The following is a 21,639-nucleotide window of genomic DNA, read 5'->3' on the forward strand; positions in this document are numbered from 1 at the left end:
TATATATATATATATATATATGTATGGTATATAAATGTTACAATATTATATGATGATTAAATATTGATGTTAATGGAAGATTTTACTATTCAGGTCTCCAACAGCATCAAGGATAAGAGCAAAGATTCTATACGCAACATCAAAAGATGGGTTAAGAAGAGCTTTGGATGGAATCCACTATGAAGTTCAGGCCACTGATCCAACTGAAATGGGATTCGATATAATTCAAGGCAGAGCCAAATAAAATGTCTTTTTTTATTTTTAATCCTTAATTATTAATACTCATGTGCTAAACTAATCACAATCTTAATCTCTCTTATCAATTAATCAAATAACTCAAATCCAATGACTGTATCACATGTGCCTTTTTTGTTGTTTGTGGTTTTTGTATGGGTAGTTTAATTATGTTGCTTTTGGCACCATTGTGATGTAAGTGGGTATCTAATCTTCTATCTTTAGTTATTGATTTTATTGTATCTAATATATATCATTGTCGGGAGTATGATAAGTTAAGGGCAAACAAAACTTTGGTTGTATACTTTCTTTTTTTAATGATGGAAATTGTTGAAAAGAATGGAACAGCTCACTTTTCATGAGGAAAGTTGATGTGTTACCTTATGTTGATTTAATTAATTAATGCTTTTTGCATTTCACATCCTTATCTTTAACGATTTTAATATAGTAAATATGATAACTTGGGCTTAGTATTTAGTCCAATGGCATAAGGCAAAGCCCTACTATATGGGTCTATACCAATATTGTGACATCAATATGGTTTGACTAGTTCGATCGCTCACCGAACTTGAAAGCAATTGAGATTTGTAGTTTTAATTGAATGATAAGTTGAATCACTTTGAACCGAGAAAGTTTCAATTAAATCGGGTTAAATTCAATTAAATCGAAATAATTTGGGAAGTGAAGTTCAATTAAAATTTAAAAAATGGAACATACTCTAATTATACATATGTTATTTGAATATAATTATACATAATTACTAATTATATAAAAATTTCTATTCATATATAAATATATATTTACAGATAATTATTAATTATACATGATATCATCTTTTTTTATCAAACAGTTTAACCGATTAAACATAATATACTACAATTTAAGCTTTATAACGTTGGTCTATTAGAGTCGAGGGTGCAATAGGACATTTTCTACCATCCTCATATCTCAAGCTTCATAAAATATTACGCCCATGGATTTGCACAAAATTACTAATAGAAAATCAGAAACAATTAGCGTACTACATTATGAGACTGCTTCAAGTTCATTAAGCGTAGGTCCCTTTAATAAGTCAAAAGTTTTATATTTTTCATTGTTTGCTTGCGTTTGTAGTGGCATGTTATTCTAGTAACTTTTAATAAGTGCCTGCCTAATGATTTAAAACATCTCATTTAATAAAAACTAGTAATTAAATTAAATTAACGATAGATACACAGAAGTAAGAGTATACACTTCCTTAATATTGTGCACTTCTTTTGGGTACAGATGAGTAAATACACATAAATACAAAGCAAGTTTAATGCGTACAAAATGAATTAATTTAATTAAAATAAACAATAAACTACTTAGTATAAGAGCTGGATATCCTTATTTTGATTCTTTAAAATAATAATTTAAAAAACAATTAGATACACATAATATACCTGTTCGGCCCAAGTCCATATAAATACTGAAATGCTTTAATAATGTTGGGATTCTAAAGATATGGTCCATAAAACTTTTCCTAGAAGAGTTCATAGGATTGGGCTCGGTTGGCAGGGCATAACTGAACTTTTTCATTCGCAGTGTCATTTTCGTGCTACTGTGGTCCGTGGTGGAAGCATCAACTTGACCATGGTAGAAACTTATAGAACGTAGATCACTTGTCCCAAATAGTGTTTCACTTCATACCTAAACCTATCAGAGTTCTCTATTTGATTACTTTTTACTTTTAAATTTTTTATTTTATTCATATGTTAATATATGATTGACTTGAGATAGTGAATGAGACATCATTGGGGACATGTGATCCCGATCCCAAACTTATCACCAATTCTAATTATTTGTCCAACCCCACCTCAACTACTCTCTTCTTTATTCGCTAATTATTCTTCATCAATAATTCCATTACCTCATGTCCTTTATAATCATTTTGTTTAGCAGAACAAATTTAAATGATTGATTTAATGTAATAGTAGTTGAGTTTTATTTTAACAATAGAGGTTATAAAATCATTTGATGATTTATGTCTGTTGGGGAGTGTTGTTGACGATTGGTGCTAGAGAGTGTCAATGCAACATGACAATTGACACTAGTATGCAACATGACAATTGTCTCTTGAAACAAGAGTCCAATTCAACAAATCCCAATCATTCATTAATGTTAAATCTTATTTATTTCATGTGATGTGTACATTTATGTCTTCAATTTCAATATACATATGACTCATATTTGATTTATTTTAGTTTTCTACACATCACTAGAGCGTCTTATCCTACATATACAATGTTCTAACAATAATAATGTAACGTGTTAGTATAGAACAACATATAATGTCTCATAAAATGTGTCCTAACACAATATCATGAATTTTTATTAGTTCATTAATTTAATTAATAATTAATAAAAGGAGATTTTTTTGCAAATGGAAATCATTAATAATACATAAATTGTTACACATTTTGGAGGACTGAACCATGAATATTGCTGTGTCTAACTCTGTCCCTACCAGTTCTTATGAGGTTTGTATTTGTTCTTCATAAGCCAAATGTTGTGGTTTTGAAATTTATAGTATTGCTTTTGTGATCAACGTGATTGATTGCTCTTAATTATATATTGTTGATCATATGGAATACTAGTATAAATGTCTACCATTGATAAATAAGAAAGAAAAATATTGCATAGTTTACTTGCTTGTTACCCTTATATTGAAGATAGATCTGCTTGTAGTAACCCTTAATTATGATCAAATTTATCATCAATGATAGAAATTTCCAATGTCTTGTTGTAGCATACATCATCTGATTCTGGTAATGTAGACAAAAGAAAGAAATACAAGTATTATATATAACTGGAAATCTCTCGTTATTTTGTTTCTTGCATGAAATGGTGATGAGTCGGGTCTTGCTTACCCCTAATTAAGTTGCACCTCGTCTTGTTATTTTATCTTTAGACAAGTTAGGAGAAGGCTATGTTGAGGGATGCCAAATTAATTCAGTGGTCATTACTCCAGAGTTGCTTGCATGATTTACAAGTTAAAAGTTAGCCCCTTAGAAGGTCTCATAATAAGTATTGTGCTATTTGGATGATTAAATATATATAAGGTTCCTGTTTAGTTAAAGTTTAAGAAGTTAACACTATCTCTTTGGAGTATCATTTAGGAATTCTTCATGGAAACACTTATGATGCACATTTCTTTGAGGTTGAAACTATATGAGCATTTATATTTAGACAATGGATTAAAAGGAAAAATTGGTGCATGGTGACCTCGATGAATATTTATAGTATACTTCATGTTTAGGTGAAAACCCATCATCTATTTATATTTTGTTGGTTCATTATCTATTTCTCAATATGCAGGCTACAAGCATAAGATGCATTTGTGGCATTGATGGTGAATTGCTTTCTTCTTTATCTCTAGATCCCAAGTTTGAACTTCAAGTTTTCCATTTTTTGTCAATTATTAACATTTTGCATAGATTCTTCTTCATAAATTTACCATCTTTATGTTAAGAGTTTTATATCGAGTAGAATAGTGAACTTAATATGTTATTTAAATCATGAGGCTCTTCCACCTAATAGACAAGTATTTTGAGTTGGTTTCTTCTCATATGTTTAAATCCTAACAATTTATTTATATTTCAATCTGGGGTTTAAAAAAAAAGTTAGGACCCTGCCAAAAAGTAACCATTTGATCCAAGACTCCCACTTTCTTTTTTTGGTAAATATATAACAAGATAGCAATATGCAACATCTTTTGAAGGCATATATTCCAACCATGCAGAAAAAGGTGCTAATTGCTAAACATGCATTTGATATGAACCCCATTTTTTATAGGTCTTTCGGATTTATTCATTAGATTTTGGCGGATATTAACCAAATTTGAGTGCACTCTTTTGGATCACAATCTATAAAAAAGCAAATTCACTATAGAAAAGTAGAAAACTCTATAATTCTTAGAAGGGTGTTTTGGTGAACCAGACTCAAGAATGCAACTGATTATGTAGCTGGTTGTTTAATGTTTTAGAAAGCTAAAGTAAAAGTAGGCAGAATATTAAGTAACATTTTTTACCAAAAAAAGCAAAATAGAAAGACACAAAGTAAATTCGCACAATCTGGCAAAAAATAACGTGAACTGTGTTCAGATAAAAGAAAACTTGGAAGGAGATCACAGATCAGTAACACACTTTTAAGGTATTTGCTGGTATATAGTGAAACTAGAAATAAATGTATATTTTAAAAGATAGTAATTTTTGTTGGAGAAAAGTATAGTATTTAGAATATTACTACTCCAATATCGATCTATCATTCTTTTAATTATTTATTTATTTAGCCTTTCTGTTGTTTGAGATTGATAAGGACCAAAGTCTTCGTTTATGTCTGCATACATGCATGTTTGAGATACTTTGTATAAAATATACTGAGTTGACTCAATATCGAAACTCGTCGTGAAAGGGTACATAAAACAAACTCTGACAAGAAAACTTTACAGCTCATAGGATTGATTGAAAGTTAAAGAAAAAATAAAAAGAGGAATGATATGTAGGGAATAGGGATCACACCAGTTTTAAGGCCGTGAATGACTCAAATCATCACATGTCCTTAAAGCCACAACTGGTTTGTGCAATGCAATCACACCGTTCATCGAGGTGGCCCACTCAATATTGCTCCATGTCCCAAAAAGAAATAAAGCATAAAATGTATATATTATCGATATAAAATATATTTATATATAATCGTTATACTATTGAACATTTATTATCCAACATTTATTATCCAACATTTGTTTTCATTATTTTTTTATTGAATATTTAATAATAATTAAATAATAAATGATGAATTATTAATTATTAATGCATAAAACTTTTACAGTATCTGTACACATATTTTTCTCAAAGAAATATCAACCGTTTGATACAGGATAATGGCCCTTACTGGCTATGTCTTTTGCCTTTAAATTCGGCAAACAAATTGTGGAATATAGAAAGTCAACATTATTCCTATTGTTTTACTCTTAGCACATTTGGTTTTTCACTTTTTTATCCCGCTCCATATATTATCATATAACTTTTGAAAAAAAATTATTTAAACTAAAATTAAAATTATTAAATATTTTTATGGCCAATTATATCTCCTGAGAATAACATAAATCAGTGGGACATCAGATGTGGATCAGTTTTACACCTACACATAAAGATTTACTCTCTAAAAAATCATTTTTTATATTCATATTCAATCAAAATTTAATAATTAATGTATTTAATTGATATCACTTTCTAATTAGATTAATGTACAATGTGGAACTACTCATTCTCCATTCTACTAACACAATGGGGAACTCCTCATTCTCTTTATTTTCCTTCCAATTAATGATAATAAAAGGAGTAGTCCTTTTTTGTCCACGAAAAAAGCTACAAAATTCAAGTGAAGGACATGTGGTTTAAGGGACAAAACTACATACTCTATCTTTTAAAATGAATATGTGGGTAACTCGTAAGTATTAATAAATAATTTTAAAATAAAGTAAAAATAATAGAGCAAAATAATAAGAAAATAAATAAAGTAGTGAAAAACAAAAAAAAAATTAAAATACTTTAATATTTTATATAAAATTAAACGAATATATTACATAACAATTTTCTTTGAGACATTAAATGATATTATATTATAACTTATTTGATTTTTTTATTTTTTTTACATTACATGGTTCTTGGCCGTCCACATATCTTGTTAATGTCTATGCACATTTGAGACATTGTCCCTTTTGTTATGAGTCTCCAAATGAAAGTGTAAAGTCTATAGGTTTGAGTATGCGTTGGAATGGAGTAAAATTTAGCTAAATTTATTACATACTTTACCAAATTGAATCTCGATTTGGTTACCAGGCTAAGCCTATCAAGACGAGAATGGCATGCATGTACTTTTATGATGAGAAGAGAAAATATTAGTAGGTGAAGCACCAAATTGGCATGCATGTAAAAACATATGCATGAAGTATCTTGAATGAAAAGAGGATAACTCATGAAAGATCAATGATAAAAATCTCACATATTAGTTTTTAACATTCTTTATGAGGAATTAATTTTAACATAAAAACTACTGAAATGATATAAGCATGTGTTAAATTTCACTAGATATAAGCAACTCCAATAATTAATACCATCACATTATCTCTCATCTCAATGATGATATAAATGACCTGAATATTTGAATATTTAGATGTATCATTCCTGTTTCATTATTATTGTTTCTTAAATATTAAAAATGCAAATAAATGAAAGGCTTGGTTAATTAATTTTATCAACTATTTCCAAATTAATAAAATATTAATACATTATTTATCTTATACCTTCAACTTCTATTTTAAACAACAATAACTTTCCAATTAATCATATGAGAACCACATAATAATACGATTCCTTTGTCTGACTTTTCACTAGTTTACAAGTTAACACAATAATTTTAACAATATGCCCACGAGAGCAAAACCAGACATATCATAAAATGAGAATATGTGATTGATAAATGTATTTTAAACAATTATCATTTTATCTTATTAAGTGATTTTTAAAAAATTATGTGGTACAAAAGTATGAGTCTAACGGCATTAGGCTGAGTCATCGAGGACAAATTGTGATACCCACAAAGATACTCGTTCCCCAATACCAATTAAAATACTAATTAAAAACATCTAAAAGTAAACAACAACGGATATTTTTTTGTTGAAAAATTGTCACATATCATTTATTTTTCATATTTAATTATAATATACATAAACTTATGCTCTATATTATTCTTTCTGATATTTTTATATTAGAATTTTTCATTAAAATGTTATGAACAAAAAATCTCAGAATTGTCATGCGTGTGGACACTATAACACACCCTTCTCACTCCCTCACTCACTCACCACTCTCTCTGAAACTGAAATTGAAATGGCGAAACTTCTTTTCTCTTCTATCTTCTTCTTCTTCTTCTTCATTTTCTTCAACTCGCTCTCCCAAATTTGTTCTCTCTCTTCAGATCAACCTTCAAAAACATACATCATTCGTATTGATTCTGAATCCAAACCCTCTATCTTCCCCACTCATTACAACTGGTACACTTCTGAGTTCACTGAACAAACCCGCATCCTCCACCTATACGACACCGTTTTCCATGGCTTCTCCGCTCTCCTCACCGAACAACAACTGGCTTCAATACGCGACCATCCTTCTATTCTCGCAGTCTTTGAGGACCGTCGCCGCAACCTCCACACCACTCGCTCTCCTCAGTTTCTCGGCCTTCGTAACCAGCGAGGTCTGTGGTCTGAATCTGACTACGGTTCTGACGTCATCATCGGAGTATTTGACACCGGCGTCTGGCCGGAGCGTCGCAGCTTTTCCGATGTGAATCTCGGCCCTATTCCTCGCCGCTGGAAAGGTGCTTGTGAATCAGGTGTTAAATTTTCACCACGAAACTGCAACAAGAAGCTTATCGGTGCTAGATTCTTCTCTAAAGGTCACGAGGCTGGTGCGAGTTCTTCAGGCCCGATGAACCCTATCAACGAAACCGTTGAATTCCGATCCCCTCGTGACGCCGATGGTCATGGGACCCACACAGCTTCGACCGCTGCTGGTCGCCATGCCTTTCAAGCAAGCATGTCTGGTTATGCTTCTGGAATCGCAAAGGGAGTTGCTCCTAAAGCGCGTTTAGCGGTTTACAAAGTGTGCTGGAAGAATTCAGGTTGCTTCGATTCCGATATCCTCGCCGCCTTCGACGCCGCCGTCAACGATGGCGTCGATGTGATTTCTATTTCCATCGGTGGAGGTGACGGCATTGCTTCTCCTTACTATCTAGACCCAATCGCAATCGGTTCATACGGTGCCGTTTCGAGAGGGGTTTTTGTTTCTTGTTCTGGTGGAAATGATGGACCTAGCGGAATGTCAGTTACTAATTTGGCTCCATGGTTAACAACCGTTGGAGCTGGAACCATTGATCGTGATTTCCCTTCACAAGTGATATTAGGTAACGGTAAAAAACTCTCTGGTGTTTCACTCTATTCTGGAGCAGCGTTGAAGGGTAAAATGTACGAATTAGTATACCCTGGTAAATCTGGAGCACTTGCTGATTCACTCTGCATGGATAACTCCTTAGATCCAAAGATGGTGAGGGGCAAAATCGTAGTTTGCGATCGTGGTAGTAACCCTAGAGTTGCAAAGGGTTTGGTTGTGAAGAAAGCTGGTGGTGTTGGAATGATTCTAGCGAATGGAATTTCCAACGGTGAAGGTCTTGTCGGTGATGCTCATCTTCTTCCAGCATGTGCTGTTGGTGCAGATGAAGGTGATTTGATTAAAGCATACATCTCTTATTCCTCTTCTCATCGTAATGCTACTGCAACAGCAACAATCGATTTCAAAGGCACAATACTTGGAATCAAACCAGCACCGGTTCTTGCTTCTTTCTCCGCTAGAGGACCCAATGGTTTGAACCCTGAGATACTCAAACCGGATTTGATAGCACCGGGGGTTAACATTCTCGCTGCTTGGAGTGACGCTGTGGGTCCCACTGGTCTAGATTCTGATTCGAGAAGAACCGAGTTCAACATTCTTTCTGGTACTTCCATGGCTTGCCCTCATGTTAGTGGCGCCGCTGCGTTGCTCAAATCTGCTCACCCGGATTGGAGCCCCGCCGCCGTAAGGTCCGCCATGATGACAACCGCCAACGTTTTTGACAACAGAAACCTTGTGGTTGTTGATGAAGCGAGTGGGAATGGTTCAACTCCGTATGAGTTCGGTGCGGGTCATCTCAATCTGGGTCGTGCTATGGATCCGGGTTTGGTTTATGATATTACAAGCAATGGTTATGTTAATTTTCTATGTGCTATAGGTTATGGACCTAAGGTTATTCAGGTGATAACTAAAACACCAGTTACTTGTCCGGCGAGGAAACCGTCACCGGAAAATCTCAATTACCCGTCATTGGTTGCGATATTTCCGGTGACAGCAAAAGGGTTATCGTCCAAGACATTTATAAGGACAGTCACCAATGTGGGGCCCGTTAACTCCGTCTACCGTTTGAAGGTGGATTCGCAGGCAAAGGGAGTGACGGTGGCAGTGAGGCCGTCACGGTTAGTGTTCTCAGAGGCCGTTAAGAAACGGAGTTTTGTTGTGACGGTTACTGCGGATACCCGAACTCTTGAATTGGGTTCGAACGGGGCGGTATTCGGGTCACTTTCATGGACCGATGGAAACCACGTGGTTCGGAGCCCCATTGTCGTAACTCAAATGGAACCGTTATAAAAGCTGAGGTCATGTCGTTTTGATCGATGCGACTCGTCAGTGGCACTTCGGTAACTTGCCACGAATATAATACACGGACAACAGAGATTCTTCACATCTCTTATTTCTTTTTTCTAATATGTTATAAATAATTTATCTAGGAGTGTGTGTAACCCCTTTTGTCAAAGTGACAAAGTTGGAGTTTTGCTTCTTTGTTTTGCTTTGCTTGTATTTGTAGCTTTTTACTAGCCGTTATATACACTTTTTATAAATTATAGCTTGTGATTTCTATTTCAGTTTACACTGTATTTTATTTGCACAATTGGACTTGGCATGATTTTATAGAAATAGACAAAAAGAGCCCAGTTTCTTTTATAGCTGACTGCATTAACTATAAGCTTCTCAATTGTTTCTTTTTGCATATTGTTCTGATCTTTTATGTAAGATTTGTTGCTTAAACTATTTTTTTTGGGTATAATTTGCATATTGTCTTATATATACCATTAGACTAAGGTCTTATTGATTGTTGCTTAAAAGATTTGCATGTAAAATTCAATTTGTTGCTTAAAAGATTTGCATGTAAAATTCAATTTACATGATTTTTTTTGTAAAAGGATAAACTATTATTCATCAAAGCCGAATCAATTTACATAAACTTATTTAAATAAATGGTAACAAATACAAATATAAAGGCAAAGTTGATATTGTATTAAAACAACAAAGTAGTACTAAAGTAAGCTGGAATGATGATAGAAGGTGAAGTAGTAAAGTGTACTCAAACAATCATGCATGGAGCATGGTGATCATTTCTCTTTGTCTATGCTTTAGGTATCATAGGCCACCAAACCCTGTAGACTTGGCTGGTTTCGAGTCTGAACAGGGAAAGAGAAGACAAGACAGAATGGGCCTTCAAGAATGACTTAGCAGTTCTTAATTGGATGTTTGAAAATTGAAATTGGTGATTTCCCCTTTTACTTTATGGACTTCACAATTCCTATTCTGCTATTTCTTTTGTCAATGTAGTAATAGTTTTGAGAATAAAACATCTACCGGTGTGGAAGGAGATAAGTTATCTCCCCCGACTTTTAAAATTTTGACATGTGTTATATTTAATTATTTTTTATAAAGTTATTTTTTAAACTAAACAAAATAGTACAAGTATTATATTTTTATTGTCTAAAGAAAATAAATTATCTTCTTGTAATTAGAGAATATATTTTATTCTCAAATCTCAATAGTATTAGCTTGTTTTGTCTATAGTTTGAACTTTGGAGAGTAGGAAATTACATGTTATTAATAAGATTTTCACATGGTTTAAGAAATAAAACTTGACAAAATGATATATACACTAATACACTAATAGTGTAATATTTTTTTACTGAATAAAAATAAATTTTTATATTGATAATGCATACATATACTCATATAACTTAGACTTCTTAAAATGATGTAATATAATAAAAGCTTTGAAATATATCTTAAAACACTAAATAGCAATATGCTTTTATAATTAAATAGGCTTTGAAAGTTGTTTTGAATCTTTTGATAATGTATCAATGGTTTGGACTATTAATTTTTCTTTGTTGATTCCTTCCCCATGAATTTCATTAATTCTATGGCGTAGTGATGGAGACCTCGAGAACTGAATGAAAAGCGTGTGGGAGAAGCAGCAGATTAACTTTGTATATATTAATTTTATATACATACTTTTTGAAATAATTTATATAAGGGAGTCATTTATAAATTTACCATATATTATTGTTGGTGTGTGGCAATGTGTTTTAAACTTAATTTCAACTCAGACCTCTTACAATCCCCCAACTCCATTTTAAGAACTTTAAATTATAATATTTCTAGTGTTAAAAGAACGAAAAATCATCATAAAATAATAATAATATAAAAATTAAAAATAGTAAATCACCTCATAATATAATTCTCACTCGTTTAAGCTATATAGTCCATCTTCCAATCTTCCTTTGAGAACCCAAAAGCACTAAGCATTCCAACCACATCCTCCAAGAAAGGCATGAGCTTGGATAAGATGGTGTTCAACAATCTAAAGATAATGCTGATTTTATTTAAGTATGAAGTCTCACATTAGATATAGAAGAAAAATGAAATAATAACTCATTATGCTTTGTACTTAATTCTTGTAGTATATATGAGATGCAAAACAAGGCCTTGGACTAGATCAAATAATGTTAGTATTCAATTGTCCCATGTTGTCCTTTCTTTTGCTAGCCTGCCATACTTGTTGATAATTTCAAGATTTCAGGACTGATAACTATGACTAAAGGGTGGTATGATATGATCATATAATACCTGATATGCCACAAAACCAATCAAGACTTTCAAGGTGCTTGATCTCAGCATGCTGCATAACAAATGCATCCAAAGATTAAATACAACACTGGTAACAATGATGCTCAATGTAGTAGCCTTTTTCATGAACCTGTGTCTCTGCAGGAGGAGATTTTATATGGTCTCTTGCACTAAATCCAAAATGGTTTCTTATGCAATGTACTCGTGTATTGTGTGAACTGTGAAGAATGTATATCATTGTGAACTCATCCATATTTTTATACTGTGCCAATGCTAATTCCCATTAGGCCTCCTTTGAAACTTTTTATTTTCTGTAAAATAGAAAACAAGATTGAAAATTTGCATGAAGAAGTAAAGAGTATTGTTTAGTACTTTAGTGCTGCATATAAATGTTATGCACACAAGTAGGACTGGTAATGAACCGAACTCGAGTCGAGTTTCGAGCTGAACCAATCTTTATCGAGCTGAACCGAGCTAAACCTTGGTTCGACTCGTTTCCAACCATACACACAAGAGTACCTTATTGTTTTAACTCGCATCATACTGACTAAGGTTCACATCATACCTTATTCTTTTTGCGTATGACATTATTACTATATATATCTTTTCTCCCAAATTTATATGATCTAATCAACCATATTGAGAGTATTATATTAAGTTATGTTCAAGTTTAGATTAAGTGAATCCTTCTGGATAAGGATTAAATACGCATAATTGGTATAGTGGGCCATTTGCGATGAATCTATAGCAAGAGCAGTAAAGCCTGACAGAGTAATATGAAAACCTCTCGTTTTGGGTCCAAAGGCCCATGTTTCTTCATTACTAACTTAAATTGTTATCCTCAACTTCGAATTGGAGAAGCTCCACTTGATTTTTCAAGCATGCCAACGTGTTCATTCACATTGCTTTATGAATCTCTCAATGTCACATCCACGTTTAACCGGTGATTGTAATCATAGAGATTATTGATTTTGTCAGAGTTGGTAGAAACCATATTAAAGTTATCAAACTAATCTGTTTGTGGTTGATAAATTTAACTTAATAGTGTAATCATAATAAAATATCACCTTATATAAGAAAATAAGTTATATCTTCTTAACATGTGTTCTATTTAATCATTTTCTATAAAAATATTTCTAAAATTAAACAAAATAGTACATATGTCATAATTTTACTAACCAGAGAAAATAAATTATCTCTTAGTAAGAGTATATTATTTATTGTCTATTGTAGTATATATTCTAATTGTCAAAATCATGTTTTGTAAAAATAAAATTACCTAGGAGTTAGGTAGACCATGTAAAGTCTCATCCCCAATGTATTAAAAAATCATTCAAATATTCTTATCTCACTTTGTGCTATTTTCAATTAAAAAATCATAAATTCAAATTTTAATATTATTTTATTAAGTTTGATTAAATAGAAAGATTAAGACATAAGTGTTTTGGGAGAAAAAGGGTAGATAGTTGATAGAGCAATGATTATGACCTAACCCAATTAAGCAACTGCTTCCTAACAATATGGTCCATGATATATGTTTGTCATCCACACACTTTCATATAATTTCCCTTCTCAAATTTTTTGTTCCCACTCCCTACTTTCCCTTCTTCTTCCTGTGCTTATCTCAATTTCTCATTATTTTGTCATTGACATCTCACCAAATTCTGTCCACTTTTTCTACCAGCCACATTTTTGCTATCTTGCGCTTGGTGCTCATTATATAGGAATCGGGAGGGATTCACTTAATTACTAAAATAATAAGTAAATTTAAAAAACATATTCTTTGAGTAAATGGATCACCACTCTTTGGAATTACGCTGATCTCCTTTAATGCAAAGTGAGAGGGAAGATGATTTTGTATTTTTTCTTCAAATTATTTAATTTTAAGTTAAGTAAAAATCTAGATCTTTAAAATTTTATCTGTATTACATGTCAACATCTTTATTTGGTATTGGATAATCTAAATGATTCTCACATAATACTTCTCACCCATTGTCAATAAGTCAGAGTTTGGTACACTCAGTCCCACCTAAGGCCGGACTGAATTAATGGCACTGGTTTTTTAATACTTGTATTTGACATTTAACTACTATTTCCTTTCATATATATAATTGATATAGTTTGACTAAAATGGTATTATTTAATTGACGTTGAAAGTAGAATTGGGAAATATGAAATAAAAAGATGAGCAATAAATAAAAAAATAGTTAAAAAATAAAATATAAATGTATATTGAGTTCTAAATCAATAAATTATTTGGAAAATATGGAAAGTTAAACATAAAAATTTATGGAGTGACAATCACATATATTTATTTACACTCTTTGATGACTAATCATAATTTAGTAAAATAAAAAAATTATGATCGATTAGTTGGAAGTTTATCTTTACATTTTAGAGTGTCAATAAATTAACCCTATTATTCGAAAAACCATGATTTTTTAATGAATAATACCATATTTTTTCTTTGAGTATCATTCACAAAAGACAACCTTATTGGATTCAATATTATACTTCTTTTATACTAGTAGACTCTTATATTATACTCCAATTTGTGAAATAATAAAAATCATGAATTAAAGAGTTCTTGTAGCAAAAGTGCAAGACCTTATGAGCAATGACCTTCTTAATAAAGAATAATAGTGAAGAACATTAATAGAGACATATTTGGAAAACATAAGGAAAGTTGGTCAGAAATTAATTTTCCAAGTATGACTAAGAAAGCAGTGAGAACATATAGGTGAGGGAAGTCATGCATGACCCTTTAATATCAATGATGCAGAGAAGAGTTGTGATGTTCCTTTCAGTCTCTGACAACTTGCAACTTGTTCATTGCATCACAAACTTGGAAAGTGTCTATTGTTGAAGAAAGGAAAAGGTCACTGCTAGGATTTATTGCATGTGGATATATAGTCATCCAAATTGTAGAACTAGTACAAAGATAATTTGTTTGTCGCATAATTTTCATGTCTTCGTGTCTTGAACCAATTAAACTTTATGAAATAATATTAAAACATTAATTTCTGTTTTTATTATTTTTCTTCTTAAATGAATGAAGTTTTTTCATTGGTTTGAGACATCAAGTGAGACATGTGATCCGTATGTAGGTCATCTGTTAGGACATTGGAGTTATGACTATAGGTATGCTAATTGCTAAGACTTGGACTTGGTTCAAGGGTAGTGTTCTTTAAAATTAATCTGATTTAATTAAAAATATATGGAATGGTATATTAATAGACAATAAATCGTTCCATCTTTAACTAAATTACACGAATCATTCTTTTAGTTTAAAACATACACATATTTCCCTTTATGGGAGATTATTGCAATTGCATTCACCTTATGCATGATACCCATATTATGTATATAGTATGTTGATTTGTGTAGACTTAAAAAATGGAAGGATATAATGTTTAATTTACTAAATCTTATGTGTGTTAGTGTATTTAGTTTAAATTTGGATGTTATACATAATTATGAAATTAACAAGTAAAATGTGTCCTACAGAAATTTCAGAATAAGAAAATCAACATAAATATCACAATTTAAGTCCTAAAGTTTTTTTACTTGTATTCCTAATTGTGAGAAAATTAACTACACTTAAAAATGTTTTTTGTTAATAGTATTAGGGTAATGGTTAAGGATCGTTTATTGCTTTCCAACTATCTCAACTAACACAACAACCTATCCATAATTGAAAATAAGTAATTAATGTGTTCAATTTTTTATAACGAAATAAAAATGCATCTCTTTTTTACTCTACTTCCTAAGTGTATAACTGTATACTCCTCCATCTTAATGAATATATGAGCTAAACTAAAGGTAAAACTTAAAAGATCTAAAAAGTGAAAGAAAAAAGTGTCTCATAACATGGCACAAATAAAGAACTTTTCTAGTTTAGTAGATCTATTAAAGGTTTTTAGTTCTCTTTCTTGCTCTACCCCTATTTTTACCTTTCACAAATAGCTATAGTGCTCAATTTAATTGTTCATTGGGTACTAAATTCATTGGGGAGATATACTTTTTTGGACTAAACTGGTTAATGAATAAACTTTCAGATACCCAATGTGTAATTTATATCTATCGGAATTTAAAATGATGAATTATCTCACTATGGGAACTAAAATAATTAGTTATTATGAAAGAAACATAAGAGACGATAGAAGTGGCCTAGACTTTAGACTATACAGTTGTATTTTTTTATGATGAAAAATAAATAAATAAACACATTAATTGCATACTTTAAATTTTGTAAAGACTGTTGTGTTAGGGAATATAATTGATATCATTAAATTATATTAATTACAATAAATCCCTTGAATATATGGATCTTCGGAACTAATTGAAGTAGTAATCAAACTCAGTTCGAAAACCATTAAGAATTTATTATCCCGAGAAAATATTATCTTTATATTCTTAGTTAATTAAACTTCACAAAATAATACAAAAATATGAATTTATGTTTTTTATAAAAAAAATTAATTAGGAGAAGACATAAAGTGAAATAATAATAACGACTTCTCATCAATATGTCTCATGCATGTCCTTAAGATAAAAGAAGGTAACCTTGCCTTTTGGTTCTTATAAAGATTGAGCACCATGCCATCATAAGCTACTATCCATTTAAATGCTCATTTTTTAAAAACATTTTCAAGATTGATTCAGCTTATGTTATCATAACCACACATTAACTTTGATTATGTTTATTTTAAAGTCATCATTTTGGATTTGTAATGCTAAAATCATGCGTGAAAGTGTAGGTTCAAAGATCGCCTAGGACTATATATGGTCATTGGAATATTGCAACATGAATATAGTGAAGAGGACTAATTATTGTCGTTTAGCAATTATTGCATACAATAAACGAAGGTAAAATAATGAAGGGATTGATGTAATTTATATATAAATCCATAATCAAGCTTTGATCAATTCCAATTTTCTCTCACATGTTCTAGAAAATAAGCAAGCCGAGACAAAACAAGAGCAACTTTTAAACCACCACTACCACTTTTAAATAAGATAATAACTAAAACAAAGATAAGTTCCAATGTAATTATATTTTTAAGAACTGATTACATAAACCTATCTACGTGTGTTCCATCATTATTTACTAAAGATAAGAATCATCGTTTAAATCAATCAATTAGCTTATGATTATCTTAATATAATGGTGTAAGATCTTATTAGATCCTAAAGTTGATGATTCGATTTTTGAGAACGATACAACTACAAATTTTAAAGGTAATTAGTCTCTTACCCAAAAAAGATGAGAAATTATAATAACAAAAATTAGCTTATGACTTTCCTTAAAACCAATATTATAGAGAGTGTTGAAAATATAGTAAGACATGCAGAAGATAAAGAAATTAAGTAAAGTGGAGATGATTTGAGGCATATATTTGAATAGGGTAAGAGAGTAGAGGAAGAGAGGGACCCAGAGGTGATTGACGGTGGTTGAAAGAGGACCCACCGCCGCAGCAACGCACATGTACCTACGTGGACTGCTACCAACTACTGCCCCCAAAAATATATTAAAAAGAAGTAGGTAGGGTTTCAGGGCATAGTCACATGTCAATTATTTTTATATATATCCTTTGTTTTGCCAAAACTTACTATCATAATTAATGAGAAATTAAATGATGAGTATAATTTATTATTAGACAAAATTCAATTGAACTGATATAGAGATATATAAAACTTTTAGTATAGAAGATTTGAGTTCGTTATACCCATATTAAGATAAAGATTACACGTCCCAAAAAATGTGTCGTTATTTATCCTGAGTCAATCTGTATATTATTTTTTGTTACTTTTTTTTTTTAAATTTTCTTTTATTTATATGATAATATGTTATTGATCCATGATAGAGAATGAGATAATGTTAAAGACCATAAATTGTGTCCTCAAATCCAAAATTATTTACAACTTGTTATATGCCTAACCCACTTTCAGGATAGATGCCTAACTCCCACTTTAATCTCGTTCATGTTTTTAATCACGAAAGGAAGGTGCCACTACTTTTTGTTAGTGGTACCAACCATTAGGCGATTGAAGGAACAACCCTCAAATTTTGCCCAATCCATTTCCACATAAGAAGTGCATGTTAATTTTGATGTAAGTTTCATTTGCTTAAGACTAAGCATGTCATTTTAGTCCTAATAATTAAAAATATTCAAGTACATTACTTTGAGAGATAGAACCAAATTATAGCCGCAATCCATAGAAGTCATGCGAGTTAAAGACTAACATTTATTGAGAAAGACAACCACACAATCCAAATTGGATTAGTTTCTTACCCAGATAATTGATGTTCATTTATATGATTATTTACTAAATTAATGTGAGCTTTGCTGAAATGTCAAGTTGATGTCATTTTCAATGATTTATGGAGTTGGTTAAGGCATTATCAAGTATGGAGATTATGTGATCCATATTTATGCACACGCAAATGTATATCTACAAGAGGGTGTGGATAAAAGTACTTGTACCAAACAAAGGGTAGTGCAAGTCATCTTTGTCTATTATTTAGTAATTTCCAAAGGTCATCTTGATGGGGAGAGGATCTTGATATGAAGCCAAAGGACCCACTACCCGTGCATGTCATGTTGGTGGAGGTTGAGAGAGAGATTATTTTTACTTCTTAGCTTCTTATATATATCCGAATACAAAATCAATTTATAAATCTCCCAACCGAATATAAAAGTGATATTTTTATCATTTTATTTACCATGTTATTGAAAATAAGAGTAAAAACAATTACTTCTCTCTATTATACTTCTTCACAACTAAGATATTAAAGTTAGAAAGCAAATTAGTAGTAGTGATCAGGATCTGTAAGGTTATTCAATTAAGCAAAGCAGAGAAGATTAGTTATGACTGAGAATCTAGGATGTGATAATGCTGATAAATTATTGAACTTTTGTACATTAAAATACAAATACAATTAAAAGAGGTGTCATTACCAATTCTAATATCGAATCCTACAAATAAAGGGAAGTTTCTAAAATTGTAAACTAATACTTGAACTACAACATCCAAATCATGATATCTTATAAATCCAGATTCGTTAATAAAGAAAATTAACAGGAAAAAATGAATCAAGAAGTAAATTCGGGTAACAATAAATTAAAATGGAGGCAAATTTTGACAAATAGTGTGTTCAACTGTTCTGCTTCTATAGCATATGCATCAGTAATAACCAATGTTTATACAAATTAGAGAGAAGACAATAAGTTGAGAGATATTTCAGAACTAGTAATTTTCATTCTCATTCTCTCATTTCTCTTCAAACACTAGATATATATATTCATTTCATTTTCAGTCTTCTGTAATCCCAAACACCAGTTTTCAAGCCCAAGAAATCATAACCAGTACTAGTACTATTTCTCTTCCCACTACTAGTGCTGTTGCCAATGTCACTAGAATCATTGCTATTCTGCATACCCAAATTGTAACCGAAGAAAATGCTTCTATCCATGTTCTTGAATGGTTGCTCAGGCTCATTCAAACGAGGAGGACTAATTGTTAACTCAAGATTCAAATCAGGGCAACGTTCTAACAAAGTTCCTTTGCCATCAACAACCCCAAACATGCTTGATTTACTAGTAATACTAGGATCTTGTTCTTGTTTAACAACAACAGCAGCAGCAGAAGCTGATGAAGCAAAAGATATTGTATTGGTTGCTGCAACAGATGCTTTAACTTCATGATCTTGAACACGATTCTCAGCATCATTAAGAGGCCTATGAGTTGCAGGGTCAATTCCTCTACTCATAAGCTTTCTCCTTATATGAGTGTTCCAGTAATTCTTTATCTCATTGTCTGTTCTTCCTGGTAATCTCGCTGCTATCAAAGACCACCTAAAAGAACATTTTTTTAATCACATATAAGTGAAAACTCAAAAACCCATTTCAATAAACATTGATCTTAACCATCTCCTTCAAAAAAAAAAACAAACCCATATAAACAAAGACACTAATAGTCAAGTTTTTAGGCTTTATGTTGAGCTTACTTGTTACCAAGAAGACTATGGAGTTTGATGACGAGTTCATCTTCTTCTTCAGTAAAGTTGCCACGTTTGAGATCAGGACGGAGGTAATTGATCCACCGTAGACGGCAGCTTTTGCCGCACCGGAGAAGACCAGCAGCTTTGGGAAGAGAACGCCAACTTCCTTCACCATGAGAACGAATATAAGAAATGAGTCTATCATCTTCTTCTTTAGTCCATGCACCTTTGTTTGTGTGAGCTTTCTCACAACAAGGAGACCTTCCCATATTAACACACTCCACCACTTACTTAAGAGATTAATTGTTTATGTGTGAATGATATATGATTTTGTATGGTTGGATTGGAATATGGAAATTGGAAGGTGGAGTTGTAGTGTCATTTTTATAGGCTTTTGACCCAAAGGAGAGAGAGAGAGAGAGAGATAGAGAGAGAGAGAGAGAAGCAAGACCCTAAATTGCTTCTAGATGTGAGTTGGTGAGATAGGTTAAAGTACTGGCTGTTGGATCTATCTCCTCCTCTATCATTAATCATTATACATTTATTATTATTATTAGTATGAATGTAATATGAATGTATTCATAGTATAAAAATTTATATATAATCAAATATTTATATTTATTTGTATTATTTTTATATTCTAGTCATAGATGATAAAATTTGAATGATAAATAATATAATAATAGTGTAAAAACTTTTAATATTTATAGTATATATATCTTTTTCTCTATTATTATTATTATAGTATAAATTTATGCAATGTCTATAAAAATTTATACATAATATCATTTATTATTATTTATATCTTTTTCTAAAGAGTTAATAATTATAAAACATGGTGGATGATATAATAAAAATATATAAAGTTAATCTATTTTCTCTCTTATTAATTAATATTGTGAAAATGAAATTTTGTTTTAAAAATTAATGTTTGAAGCTTTTTTAAGGGTTAGTTTTGTTTTATGAATATTATATTCTTTAGACAATATATTTACCACACTTATTTTTACAATCTTATTATAATACTATATTTGCTCAATGAGTTAAAAAGGGACATTAACTATGGGTACCCTTCAGGTTGGTGTAAAGTAGAAAATATTAAAGTATTGGCAAGGCAAGACAAGATGTGATATCTTGCCCCTTTTAGAAAAAGAGAAACATAGTGTATATCGAATACGCCTTGCCCCTATATGGTAAATAAATAAAAACTGGAAGTTGTTCATTTAATCTTGTGCTAATAAAAAATTCAGTCCTCAATTCTTTTTTCAATAATTGTTGCATAAAATGGCTATTTTATTTACACTAACATGTGATCAGTGGAATCAAATTAAAGTTGGAGAGTTTTGTTATTGTGAAAGTTGACTTAATTATATAACCTAACATTTTTTTTAATTTTATATTTTATTAATATCTTGAATGTCACAACTTCATCTCAAGCTATTCTTTTTTTATATAAAATGTGTTACATATCGACTTTCTTGTTATAATCAAATTAAACAGTTATACCAAACTCTAGTAACTTTCACAATCTTCAACGTGGTAGTTTAGTTCTCAGTCCAAAAATTTCTTCATTTATTTGATCACCAATTATTCTTATCAATTGCTTAAATCACAAGCATGATTCTAAAATACTCTGATAAGAGTTGGACAAATATCTGGATTTTTTCGGAACTTAACATGTTTTCCCTAGTTTTATGTTTTCTTGTTCCATGAAATCACCACCAAATGTAGCAATATAGTAAAACATGCATAATTATTTGTGGATAACATACCCAATTCCAATAGAATGCTTTAGACATAAGAGTTCCACATGGGTTTTTTAGTTTTCAATAAACTAGA

General features: G+C 31.1%; 3 protein-coding genes across 4 annotated transcripts in view; 2 read left to right on the forward strand and 1 right to left on the reverse strand.

The window, feature by feature from the left end:
* Window positions 1–586, forward strand: part of LOC109325234 (actin-depolymerizing factor 5-like) — a 1,268-nt gene extending 682 nt beyond the window's left edge. The window contains exon 3 of the mRNA XM_019557447.1: window positions 94–586. Coding sequence (XP_019412992.1) covers window positions 94–244 — 151 coding nt within the window. The 3' untranslated portion in view covers window positions 245–586. The remainder of the gene's footprint in view (window positions 1–93) is intronic.
* On the forward strand, window positions 7,090–9,758 carry LOC109325231 (subtilisin-like protease SBT1.6). 2 transcript variants are annotated; one of them, XM_019557445.1, is made up of 2 exons: window positions 7,090–9,526; window positions 9,572–9,758. In XM_019557445.1, exon 1 carries the CDS (start codon window positions 7,149–7,151, stop codon window positions 9,492–9,494), a length of 2,346 nt encoding a protein of 781 aa, XP_019412990.1. In that variant the 5' UTR covers window positions 7,090–7,148; the 3' UTR covers window positions 9,495–9,526; window positions 9,572–9,758. The 2 variants fall into 2 exon arrangements, with proteins under 2 accessions (XP_019412990.1, XP_019412989.1); XM_019557444.1 differs by having other exon boundaries at window positions 7,090–9,528; window positions 9,559–9,681.
* Window positions 18,777–20,075, reverse strand: LOC109325233 (myb-related protein 308-like). The gene is made up of 2 exons (XM_019557446.1): window positions 19,807–20,075; window positions 18,777–19,654 (listed from the first exon to the last, which is right to left on the reverse strand). Exons 1-2 carry the CDS (start codon window positions 20,067–20,069, stop codon window positions 19,102–19,104), a joined length of 816 nt encoding a protein of 271 aa, XP_019412991.1. The 5' UTR covers window positions 20,070–20,075; the 3' UTR covers window positions 18,777–19,101.

This window comes from Lupinus angustifolius, chromosome LG13, assembly GCF_001865875.1.
Source record: "Lupinus angustifolius cultivar Tanjil chromosome LG13, LupAngTanjil_v1.0, whole genome shotgun sequence".
In the NCBI taxonomy this organism is placed as follows: Eukaryota; Viridiplantae; Streptophyta; class Magnoliopsida; order Fabales; family Fabaceae; genus Lupinus; species Lupinus angustifolius.